Below are 13,488 nucleotides of genomic sequence, written 5' to 3' on the forward strand. Positions count from 1 at the left end.
CTCAAGTAGGATATTTTAGTCGGTGCTTTAGCATACGTCGTGATATAAAAGTTGGCTTCGATAACCTATCTTTTGTTGAACGCAAGGTAGATATCCTCTGTCTTGTTATCCTCGGCTTTGCTGGTATTGTCAGCTTTAACGTTCCTAGCTTCGAGTTCTATGTTAGTACTATTTGTTTTGGGTTTTAGTAGCGGTGCCTTAGGTTTCTTCATTTCGGGTTCTGGGTATATGTAACGAGAGTCTCCAGACGAAGGTCAGGAGGACCCGCCGAATGATGCTGGATGATGTCACGATACAGGATAGATAAGAACCCCGTGAGGGAACTCTCTCACGCGGGGCACTTCTGATCCGCAAGGATCAGTCTCTGTATAATTGATAGGAGGCTGTTCACCAAGATATCGCCCGCTGGTCCAGGTCTTTTCGGTATCAAGACATCGTGGTCCATCTCCCTCAACGTGTTCCCAGAACAACCCCTTTACAGTATAATACTTTCAGCTATTCCTTCTAGCTTTACTATCGCTAGTTGGAACAGTTTAAGTGTCAGGGATACGGATTGTATAGCTTGCCTTTATCTAGGTAGAAGGCTTTTTCGTTGCCGCTATAGATGTAACGAGAGTCTCTAGACGAAGGTCAGGAGGACCTGCCGAATGATGCTGGATGATGTCACGATACAGGATAGATAAGAACCCCGTGAGGGAACTCTCTCACGCGGGGCACTTCTGATCCGCAAGGATCAATCTCTGTGTAATTGATAGGAGGCTGTTCACCAAGATATCGCCTGCTGGTCTAGGTCTTTTCGGTATCAAGACATCGTAGTCCATCTCCCTCAATGTGTTCCCAGAACAACCCCTTTACAATAGACTTCTTTATCTACGTCTTCTAGTAGGAGGTATCCTACTTCTTTAAGCTATTAGGCTTCGTTGTCAGCTACTTCATTGCTACTGATAATGCAGGTTTTATTGATATAGGTATGCGTGCCGTCTGGATTACTTCGTCTCTTAGTGAAGTAGTGTTTTCTCTAGAAGATTTATTTTTGCTTTCAGCTATACCTATAGTCTCGGTCCTCTCGGGAATCGTCAAATCTGCTATACTAGTTGCTATGGCTGACCTAGGATCCACCTCTTCTGATAGAGGATCTTCTATTCCGCTAATTGCTCAAGCTAGGTTGGTTCCAGCTTGTGAGGACCAGCTGAGCGGGGCCAGCGTGAGGCGCGGTCCGGAAGCCTCGGAGCCGCAGCGTAAGCGAGCCTCAGAAGCAACAACGGCACTAAGCTGGAATGGCATAAATAGCGCGTCAGATGAGCGTCGAAGGAGCGCACCAGCAAAGAGGACGACAAAGCAGCAGAGCGGGGAAGTAAGCCCTAGCGATACTGTCATGGGCATAAGAAGGAGGGCAGGAGACAGAGCTTAGGAGAGAGGCAGAGTTCAATGAGACCACCACTCGACCCCTAACGAGCACTCTGCTCCTACGTTGCACGTGCACTGCTTGTACCTAGACACTCTGGTCTTACTACCCTTAGATCCTTGATCCTCACACAGCTTTATTCCCCTCTTAGGAACTGGCAGTCGTTCTGACCGAAACGTCGACTGAAGTTTCTACAGTTTCTCTATAGTCAACGGTCGTACTACTTATTGTTTAACCTCCAGTATACTTCCTCGTCTAATAGTTTGTAAGAGTTTATTTCCTCCTCTTCGATATCTGTATTGTATCCTATATGGGTAGCGGTCTTCCTAGCTCTTAAAGTATTACAGTATACTACTCTATACTCTTTAACGTAGTCTAGGTACTCTATAAGGTTCGTACCTTCTTTAAGTAGTCAGTATAGCTAATGAAGTTCGGGGTATAACTTGCTATATAGTTATGTATATAGCTAGAGCGGTATACTGTCTCCCCAGACCCGTATATATCGGAAGAATTCTATAGCAAACTTCCTAATAGGTATATCATTAAGGTTGTTAGATACTATATAACTGTATTTGGATATCCAATGTTCTACGTTCTGGAGTTTGATACTAAACTTAGCTTGGATCTTATTGGTTTAGCTAATGACTTCGATACGAAGTGAAGCCTTTTTAGTAATAGTAAGTGTAAAGATCAAGGATCCAAGGGTAGTAAGACCAGAGTATCTGGGTACAAGCAGTGCACACGTAACGTAGGAGTAGAGTGCTCGTTAGGGGTTGAGTGGTAGTCTCATTAAACTCTACCTCCCTCCTAAGCTCTATCTCCTACCCTCCTTTTTATGCCCGTAACAGTATCGCTAGGGCTTATTTCCCCGCTCTACTACTTTATCATCATCCTTGCTAGTGCGCTCCTTCGACGCTTATCTGATGCGTTATTTATGCCATTCCAGCTTAGTGCCGTTGTTACTTCTGAGGCTCGCTTACGCTACGGCTCTGAGGCTTCCGGACCGTACCTCACACTGGCCCCGCTCAGCTGGTCCTCACAGTAAGCTCTTCTTGATACTACTGTAGTACCTTACCTTGTAGGAGTTAGTATATTCCCTTACGAAGTATATCCGAGTTAGCATAACTGACATTGGTATAGTCGTATACTATATCAATCTATAGATTAATATCTTGGTAATAGAGCTGCTTCTCGTTATCGATATAGAAGAGGTTACTTTCGCTGTACTTTTCAGGGTCCATGTCGATCTATAAGAGACCGATATCAGTGATCTTCTAGTTTAACTATATAGGTCGGATACCTAAGGTTGGGGTGTAGTTAGAGCCGTCGGGAGTAATGGGCTCTATATCTCGGAGTCCGTTACTAAGGAATCTTATAATAATTTCGATGATCCTTTAGTTAAACTTATCGTTATCGATAGCTAGGGCTGAAGTTCTCAGCTCCCCTGAATCCTATAGGACCGTATTTGTTAACGATAAGGATATCTATCTCGGTAGGATTTCTATTATTGTCAATAGGGTTCTAGATCCGTTTAGTCAGAGGTTACCTTTATATTTGCCTAGTAGGAACTCGTTAGATATTTGCTTTAATATTATTCCTATAAGTAGTAATGCTTTAGGATCCGATATAGTTATTGATAGAAAGGTCTAGAATACCAGAGATGCCCTTCGAATAGGATTTTCTAGCGGCAATACCGTCCTTGGTATGGCTGGTATCTTGTCTCTGGAAGAGCCTTCCTAATCTAGCTCGGTTCGGTAGATCCGTTCATAATAATTTGCTAATCGTAATAATTATATTGTTCTCATCGGTAGCAGTGTATTGTATTGCGCTGAGAAAGCCGTTCTTGGCATTTTCGGGGTCAACGCTATTCCCCTTGAATACGTAGTAGTCGATTTCTCTAGTTGCTTAGGCCAGGGCGGGAGTCTGGCCTCTCTAATACGTTGTATTACCTTCTTGATGTAATGCTAAACGTACTACTTGGGTACATAGTAGTCGAGCTTCCAACTATCTAGGTAGTCTTTGAATTGTACTTCTTCTAAGAACTCCTTTTCGTAGGCAGAGGAAATGTCGCTCTCGACAAGTGATGTAACGCTATATAGCTTCCAAATAGCGTCGTCGGTCAACTTCTGGACAAAACTGACTATCAGGTTATCGATAATAAACTTATATATCTGCTTCGTACGTTCGAGGTCTTAATCGTTTATCTGCTATAATCTCATAGAATGGTCGTCAACGTTAACGATTACTGGTTCCAAATAGGATGCTCCTCTGAGCTCGCTGAATGTATTTACAGCGCCTCGCTTTAGCGCAAAGATGATGTCCTCGTCGTCGGGAATAATAAAGATCAAGTTCGATTCTAGTGGTAACGTAATCCATAAGCGAGCAAGCCATACAAGCGAGCAAGCCACTTTTTGACGCAACCCCCCACCTTTGCACAAAACATCAAATTCTTCTACAACCAACAATGGCAACGCCTTCGTACGAGGCTAGGATGAACCTAGCCGTTAGGGCTCTTGAAAAGGATCTAAAGCTTAGTATCCGAGCTGCAGCAAAGATCTATAAAGTTGATAAGGATACCCTTCGATGCCGACGCGCCGGTCGGCCTTCACGACGCGATATTTCAGCCAACTCACGGAAACTTACGGATTTAGAGGAGTATATGATAATTCAGTATATAACTGAGTTATCTGCACGTGCATTTCCTCCTCGGCTTCGTTTTGTAGAAGATATGGCCAACTGACTGCTACGCGAACGCGATACGTCCCCTGTCAGCAAAAACTGGGCTTATAACTTCGTCAAACGCTAACCAGAACTCCAGACGCGTTTTACATGTGGATACAACTACCAGAGGGCTAAATATGAAGATCCAGAGATTATTCACAAATGGTTTGCGCTTATATATAACACTAAAGCCAAGTATGGTATCCTTGACGACTATTTGTATAACTTTGACGAGACCGGCTTTATAATAGATATAATTACTACTAGTATGGTAGTTACCACCTCTGATGGCTATAGTAAGGTTAAAAAGGCCCAGCCTGGTAATCGTGAGTAGGTTACAATTATCCAAGGGGTAAATGCTTAAGGCTAGGCTATCTCGCCATTTATCCTCTTAGCTAGGAAATATCACCTTGCTCATTGGTATCAAGAATATAACCTTCCAACTACCTGGTATATCAGAACAACCGACAACGGTTGGACTACCAATAAGAAAGGTCTAGATTGGATCTAGCACTTCGATTCCCATACAGCAGCTCGTACAAAGGGTAAATACCGGCTGTTAATCCTTGACGGCTATAAGAGCCACCACTCCGACCAATTCGAGGCCTACTACCAGGAACACAGTATCATCACGCTTTATATGCCTCCGCATTCCTCACATCTAGTCCAGCCACTAGATATTGGTTGTTTTAGGCCGTTGAAGAAGGCTTACGGCTATCAAATCGAGGAACTTATGCGCATACATATCACACATATTACTAAGTTGGAATTCTTTTATACGTTTAGAGAGGCTTTTTTTACCTCCTTTACCGACAAGAATATCCAAGGAGCCTTTGCCGGAGCTGGCCTTATACCGTACAATCCAGAAAGCGTGATTTCCAAGATGGATATATGGCTTCGAACTCCAACTCCACTACCCTCACCAGATACAACATTACCTTGGCTATCTCAAACGCCATACAACCCCCGAGAGGCCACCTCACAGAAAGACTTTATCAAAGGCCGGATATCCAACCACCAAGGCAGTTCTCCGACACCAATGCTGGCTGCCGTAGACCAATTGGCTAAAGGTACAATGGCTGTGATGCACGAAGTAGCTCTTTTGCGTACGGAGGTCTCGGCACTACGAAAGGCCAATGAGGAGCTTAGTAAGCGATGGAGGGCTAAAAAAACATGTATACGGCTTGGAGGGTCTTTTACCGTATAAGAGGCATAGGATTTACTGGACCAGAAGGCTGTAGATGAGCAGTTAGTCCAGGAAATACGGCTAAATGGTGGTGGTACAGAGAGAGTTCGTACGAAGATTCAATGTTGTGGTCTGTGCAGCAAGCCTGGCCATAATGCACGTACGTGTTAGGAGGCTGGAGAATCGTCTGATTCATCGATTTCTAGTTCAGTTATTGTTATTTCCTAGTATTGTGGTTTGATAATTATAGATTGTAGTGGTAGAGTAGTGGAAAGTAGCTTGCTTGCTTATATAGCTTACTCGCTTATGGATTACGTTATACGAAAAAGGAGTTCAAGAATAGAAGTTTAGTATTGTTATTAACCCGGAATTTGAGATTCAAGTTACTAAGGAAATTGGTGCCTAAGTTCATCGGTCTATTTCGTATTCTAAACCGAGTTGGATCGCTGGCTTATCGTTTGGCACTCCCGGATAAGTACAATCGTTTGTATAATATATTTCCTGTATCAATATTAGAACCGTGGTATAGCCGAAAAGGAGACGATTCGTCTATAATGCCGATGCTAGACCTTAAGGATAACGGAGAGTAGGAAGTTAAAGAGATTCGAGACGAGAGAAAATTCTAGGGTAAAACCTTCTTTTTAGTCAAATGAGCAGGCTAACCCTTGGAATATAATTAGTAGGTATTAGAGGAGGACATAATAAATGCACCTAAGCTAGTATTACAATTCCGAAAAGTATACGAAAACCAGCGAAAGCATAGGCAACAAGATGTTAATTAATGTCTACCTGTATAAAGCTATATCCCGGGGTATACCAGACACCAACCCCAACCGAAATACCCTAGAAAAACCCCCGAAAATAACATAAACCTCAGAAAATTGAGGTCGGTACTAGCTCCAAGTCAGGAGCCACCTCCACCCAAACCTACTAGGCCTCCGTATCCTCCACATTGACAGCGATCTCCTCCTTAACCTTCTTGAGAAAACGGCATTTAGCGCCCGACTAACCTACGAAACCAATATCACCAAGCAATAGACGAGTAACAGACTATACCTCCTAGGCACGTACCTCAGACTCGTACTACGAAAAGTCAGCGATAACTTAGTAGAAATATAGTAATTGAGACTGACGTCGGTATTGCGGCTGCGGTCCCAGCTAGAGCAGGACGACTACTATAGGCGGAGTTGGCTATATAGCACGACTATAGAGCAATATACTATATAAGCTTACTATCGAGATATCAGCAATTTATATACGAAGATAAATAAGATAAATATACTTATAGAAGACAGCTTAGTAGCGCCGGAAATACCGAATTAGCAGCGATAAGCGGTTTCGGCAGCGTCGAAAGCCCCGACTAGATCTTTAGCAGCGGCAGCGATCTTCTTACGGCTATAGCGAGACAACGTAGAAACTTAAAGGTGATTACCCTCCTCGTCGAGCTCGCCCTCGGCATCCTCTACGCGATAATCGACAATAGCGTGAGCTGTATCGATAAGGATTATAAGGTCGATAGAGTCGCCAACTATTCTGGTAGCGGCCTATAATCGTTAGCAAATCCCCTGCCAATCCGCCGAAAATGTATATAACTTACCGGTATATACAACTCTTTCTTTACATTACAATAGGAGCAACGCAAGGAGGTCGACTACTCGAAAGAACAGTCAATTATAAAGACCTTACTGGAACGAGGGTTGGTATTTTTAAGCACTGAGTAAATATATTTCATATACAGCATAACCTCGGCGGTAGAGGCAGTAAAAGCGTCTATCGCGATAGAAAAGTAGCCGAAGCGATAACGAGAAGAGAGAGAGAGAGAGAGAGGAAGAGAGAGAGAGAGGGAGAGAGAGGCAAGGACGGGCAGCGAGCTATATACAGGAACGGAGCGAAAAGCGAGTAAAATAACGTATAGAAGAGGGCCTAAAGAAGAAAAGTTTTGGAAAAGGTAGGAGAGGAGAGGGGTATTTATACCCGAGGAGAAACGGCTAATACACGTCTACAAATTTGCAACTATATATAAGCCTTGTAATTGAGCAGTCGTATAATCTTCATACGTTTTGAAGTTACGAGGATAATATGTAAGTTCGGATAGAAATCTAGACGATTCAGCCGTAATTCGGATCTCAGGCCCGAACTAGGAAAGTAGGACCTCGGAGCCGCAAATCCTACTACAGCCCGACAACCGGCCGAACTTTTCCCGAAAACCTCCCGACTATAAGACAACTCATTCCTCACCCCAAACCATCGTTTCTCCTTTCCTACCACACAGCTCGTTAAAGCGGATGGACTATAAGGTCCACCGGTTCGACACTTATCCATTTACGCGGTTACAAACAGCACTCGACGTACACCTAATATCCACCCGATATCATCCCAAGTCTTACCCCCTAAGTTCAGACGATCCTTAGCAGTAAGGAACCTGAAGACAGGTTCCACAGAGGAGAGGATAATTTGTAACGAGAGTCTCCAGACGAAGGTCAGGAGGACCCGCCGAATGATGCTGGATGATGTCACGATACAGGATAGATAAGAACCCCGTAAGGGAACTCTCTCACGCGGGGCACTTCTGATCCGCAAGGATCAGTCTCTGTGTAATTGATAGGAGGCTGTTCACCAAGATATCGCCTGCTGGTCTAGGTCTTTTCGGTATCAAGACATCGTGGTCCATCTCCCTCAACGTGTTCCCAGAACAACCCCTTTACACCTCAACAGTTATTTCCCTACAATTCAGAGGTGCCGTGTTTCCGACACATCCCTCTAACCAGAGGGACCCTGCCCTCTGAGAACTGTTTTCCCCAACTCAATACATCTATAACGTCAATGAGAAGTTTGGGAGACCAACCAACGCAAAACAAGGCGTCCACTACCACGGGTAACCAAACAACCACATATTTCAGCTTTATTTTCTACGTCAATAGCTTATACAGAGTCTCGGCATCGATGTATAGAGTCAGATCCCAGGACGTTCGAAGCCGAACCCTTCTCTCAGGTGGGAATAGTTCCTGAGCCACCAAGGCGGTTCCGGCGATGCGCATATATAGCGGATCTGAGCCATCCTTCGACCTTAACAAGAAAGTCTTGCCGGTCTGAGGGATGCGGCACAGCAGATCTCGTGGCCGTACGTCGGTTGCAAGGCCTAGATTGCACCCATCATCAGATGGACCTGTCATCTTCAGCCGATAAAGCCAACAACGTTGCGGGAGGCCCTCTTCTTTCGACTTTTGTTTCATCTTTGAAGAGACTTGCTTCGCAAAGGGATTCGAACCCAGGTAGAAGGGGTTGGCCTGGAGGCCCCGGATAGCAAATCCATCTGCTTGGCGGCATGCATACCTTCGAGAGTCACGGACAGGTGACGGACCGATTCCCAAGGATGGCAAATCCAAGTCTCCCATGGTGAGCAGACTCTGGAGGAGGCCGTCATTTTCCTGCAGGAGACTTCCTTTCCGGTCCGACTCGATCCCCCGTTGAATTGTCTTGGTCCAGAGGTCAGCCTGTTCCAGGCTATTGATGACGTTCCCGGGGGGTGGCCCCACGAACATGACTACTCCCAGAACCGTCAGTCTCAAGTTGAAGGACGTTGTGAAGCCCACTGCGCTTGATAGAGAAACCTTGGCAGATACATCGTTAAGCAAAACCTGCGTAGGACCTCCCAAGCACTCCAGCACGAGCTGGGCCACGCCGACGAGGTCACCTTTACCGATTCTGCCGGCGACTTGGAGATAGGATAGCGTATCTTTCCAGACCTCGAAAAGTGATTTCTGGTAATCGATGGGGAAATCACTTGCAGAGTCGGTTGCCAGCCCGACCAGACCGAAAATCTTGTCCCGGGGATTCTTGCACCTGGCATCTCTGTGGGTTTCGATGAGTGTCAGAAGGCTGTGAGACCCCGAGTATTTGCCCCAAAGCTGGCGATCCAGACGAATAGGACCCTCATTACCGCCACCGACGAGACCGGTGTAGTGCGCTTCGACGTCTTGAATAAGTCGGTTCCATTCCAGAGAATAGCTCGATGACGCCGTTATGCGGGAGCCTATCACGTAACAGACCCGAAGCTGTGTGGCTTTCCCAATCTCTTGGACAATCCACAGCCGGGTCCAGTACTCGTCGTGATAAATAGCCTTGTATAGCTGGAACTTTTCTGATCCCTGCGGCGAGTTGACCTCTTCATGTTCCTTCTTGCCCAACCAGACTAGGACGGTTCTGGCACGAAAGTAGATATGTGGCATGATGCGGATCTGCTTGTTTTTCTCGTGGACGTCATTCTGGTTGATGCAAATGGCGTCGATCCAGTACCGGAGGGCTGGGAAGCCTCCAGAGCTATTAGAGGCTCGCTGACGGAGACGGAGGAAGTGGAGAGCATCAAACAAATTCTGGGTCACTTCGAGCAGCTGATCGTTGATAATAATTGGGCGTCGGACAGCCTCATCGCCCCACATATATGAGAGCGCCTCATACTGGGGCCGTTCGCGGAATTTGGCCTCAGAGACGATGCATCGGATGGGTGCCTCCGGATCATCCGCTGGATGGATGAAGACGAGCCGGATAGAATCTTGGGAGGCGTCAAGAGGTCTGTATATCGGGTCCTGCTTCTCTAACGGCTGGGCGTCGACAGCAGGACGACGAGGTCTGAAGGTTGAGAATTTGTGAAGAAGGGAAGGCATGGCGCTTGGTATGTGAGGGAGTGGGTTTTGATGGGGAAATAAGCACGGTCAAGCCCCGCATTTAATTGGAAATCTGAAAAGTGTTCTGCAGCTCGAAAAATGTTAAGGCTGCAATCTATTTATAGCTACCACACAGTCCATTGCCAACGACGGCGATCTTATCGCTTTCGCCGCGTACTGAACCGCACCTTCAATTCCGCAATACAATATCCCCCCTTGTCCATCCTCCATCTCGTCATACCTTACGCAACAACCGCACATTCATCCCCAAAGAACATACCTATGTCATAAATGAAGCTGGGGGGCGTCGGTTCGTTATTCTCGAGTCGGATGCTCCGTGCCACGACAACACTCGACGCGGCGCCGTACAAGGCGTTATACCCCCGCTCTACGCCGCCACCCCATACGGCCTTGACGCTATTATGGATTAAGGACCGCGACGACGACACCGACAAAGCCCGCGGAGATCGACACCGGGGAATCGACCGAAGGCCTCGGCAATGCTGATGATGTTGAAGAGGCCGGCATCGAAGAAATCGAACTCCTTGGTCGGTAGCGACTAGCCGATACCACCGCCAAGAGGGCGGCGAAAAGGGAGAAGGTGACACGCACAATGAAAGGAAGAAAAAAATAAGACAACGGACTACGTCTTAATGAGTGACTGGGTAAGCGATGGACGGCTACCCTAAGGACAAGGTTGTGAGAGAGGAGAAGCAAAAGAGAGGAGCGGTTGTCCTGCCGCTTCTTGTCATCCTTGTCGTGGCAGCGTTTGCAAACGCCATCCGTCATGAGCTTGATGTCGAACCAGCGCTCCTTGCAACGCAAGCATCGCTGCATCTCCTCTGCGGCAAGCGCTTCGTCGAACTGTCATGATCGCGATGTCTTCGGCCAACAGTGGCGTCTCCTGGTCGTCGCCTATAAGTCCAGGACCGGGTTCGTTGGATTCGCGCGGAGAGTTTTCTTTGGGAGGTCTTGCGTGGGCGGCCAACGGGATTGCGGGCTAGCCGAGGGCGTCCGCGAGGGCGTCCGCGAGGGCGTCCGCGAGACAGAGCCGAAGACGCAGGCGGAGGAGAACGGCGCTTGAGAGGGTGTCCACGGGCGCGGAGCCGTGGCGATGTATGTCGTAAGTCATCCGGGTCACTACCAAATCGTCTCCCTCAGTTGCTTGTACGGGTAGCAAATCGCCTCGGCTCGTTGTAGGCGCCTCGTCCTCAGCATTGAGCTGCTGTTGTCGTCGAATCAAGCCGCTTAACGTCGGGGTTTGCGAAGGCTGCACGCCATGGCGTCGTTCCGCGCGGTGGCGTCGCTGGATTGTCAATCGTTGATCCCGAGCGGCTGCTATTTCCGGGGTATCCGTAGGAACGCGGCCCTTTCGTGCACATTATAGCAAGAACGCCGTGCGTAAGGTTCCGTCGAGGCCCAGGTGCAAGTGCCGATGCGAAAGGGGGAGAAGTTTCTCCGCGGGCGATTGCGCGAGAAATCTCAATGCTCGCTTGCGACGCTTCAATCTGCGATAGGTTAGCTGAAGAAAAGAGTATTGTAACCAGGGGTATCACATGAAGCTTGTTCTTGTGCCGGCAACTACAGTTGACTACAAAACCTTCCGTTCCCGCGGGCATGGAGAAACTGGTCAATGATTTGCTCGGTATTGCATTTGGTACATGTCTTGCGTGTCACAGCTGACTCCGCGGCCGCCTCAGCAGTGCCGCCCAGTACGACTATCACGTCTTCCATAGCAAAGACTGGAATTGAGACAAAAACCCAATGCTTTCGTTTGTGTCAAAGCTGATGAACAAGCTGGTCGGAGAGAGGGACTACTCCAGGAGATTTGCCATATCCTCCCGGGACTCCCTCTCCAAGAGGATAGCCGAGCGTTACAGAGTGTTGATTGTAGGCTCCGCGAGAGGCATGCTCGCCCAATCGACATCACGGCTGATGGCGATATCGAGGAGTCTCAGTGGCATATGAAAAGTATCTTCGACGGTCTGACTAGATGGATGTGTCGGAAACACGGCACCTCTGAATCTTGGGGAAATGATAGTTGAAGATGTTGTGTGTCTTGTCTTGATTGTATCTCTCTGTGTGTTGCTTGCTCCTTTTATAGACGAGATACTGTCGGAAAGCACGGCACCTCTGAATCTTGGGAAATGACAGTTGAGGGTTTTTTTATGTGTGTTGTCTTCATTGTGTTCCTCCCGTCTATCTTTGCTGGAGAGTTTGCTCCTTTTATAGACGAGATACACGTACAGGATGACGTCCGTACAGTGGCGCAGTTAGCTGCCAGTCTTCCTTAGCTCAATAGAGTACATGGGTTTAGCTCCCACACTAGATCCCGTGATCCTGATCCTTCGGACTGGCACCTGACCCTTTTGACATACCCCCTCAGATTCAACCCGTCAGGAACTTGAATCTGGACTTCTCTCTTGCAGACTGGGTATCTGTATCAGTCCTAGCTGCTTGATGAATCTTTGGTGTAAGGGATAGTTAAGAGCCTTAGTTAACCCGTCTGCCATTATCTTGGCTGAGGGCGTGTATTCCACCTTGATTTTCTTGCTTGCCACTTCCTGGCGCAACCAGTGGTTGTGAATATCCACGTGCCGTAGTCGGGTCTGGAGGGTAGCCACTTCAGCCGTGACAAGTCGTATAGTCTGCTGATTGTTATTGAGTTGGGGAAAACAGTCCCCAGAGGGCAGGGTCCCTCTGGTCAGAGGGACACAGTTGCTAGGATGGTGCCCAGGGGCTGGAACTTGCCGTAGGCCCATTTTTCTTTCGCACCATAAGTAGGGCCGTCCTAGCCATTGCCCCTTAGATAGGACAATCAATTCAGCACCTTTTCTTCACACTTGTTACAAGCTTAATTGACGAGCTCTCCCTACGTACAAAGCGATCTCCCTCTGATCAGAGGGAGCTCTATCTGCACATGTTGTTTTGACCTTGTTTAGGCTGCAGGGACCCGATTTATAGTGGTGTCGCCTAGCCTGTCTTGTCTATCTTGTCTGTCGGGCATTTGGTCGTCTTTGCCCTCCCCCTTGTTTTTGGTGGGTATGTGGGTGTAGATGTGTGTTTCTGCACCATTTCATTATATTGAATCTTGATGTAATAGTCGTCCAGTTTGACTGATAGTTCGGCTAGTAGTCAGCTTATAAAGAGAGACTCTTTGGCAGCTTGTGCTAAGACTAGTAATTCGGCCTCTATAGTAGATGTAGTAACGGTTTCTTGCTTGTTAGCCCTCCAACCCATAAGCCTACCAAACAACTTCATAGCATACGCCTGAGAGCTCTTTCGATCAAGGCTGTTATCCGCAAAGGAGGCGTCGCTAGCAATAACGTAGTCGTCGCTACCCCCTAATTGCAGGGCCATTTTACGCATGTGATATAGGTAGTGGAGGACTTAGTCCGCAGCTTTATAATGCTTAAGCCCAGGGTTGGTATTGAACTTGACTAGCCGTGATACTGTAAAAGCTATATCGGGCCTTGTAATCACAGTAGCGTATAGAATAGATCTAGTCTTCC

General features: G+C 47.3%; 1 protein-coding gene across 1 annotated transcript; it reads right to left on the minus strand.

The window, feature by feature from the left end:
• Positions 1-8,221: 8,221 nt before the first annotated feature.
• MFIFM68171_04684 (uncharacterized protein) lies at positions 8,222-9,976 on the minus strand (the record flags this gene model as incomplete). The annotated part of the gene is made up of 1 exon (XM_071060104.1): positions 8,222-9,976. The coding sequence occupies one exon, from the start codon at positions 9,974-9,976 to the stop codon at positions 8,222-8,224; it is 1,755 nt and encodes a 584-aa protein (XP_070916205.1).
• Positions 9,977-13,488: the final 3,512 nt, after the last annotated feature.

The sequence above is a fragment of the Madurella fahalii genome, assembly GCF_045866475.1.
Source record: "Madurella fahalii IFM 68171 DNA, scaffold_2, whole genome shotgun sequence".
NCBI lineage: Eukaryota > Fungi > Ascomycota > Sordariomycetes > Sordariales > Madurella > Madurella fahalii.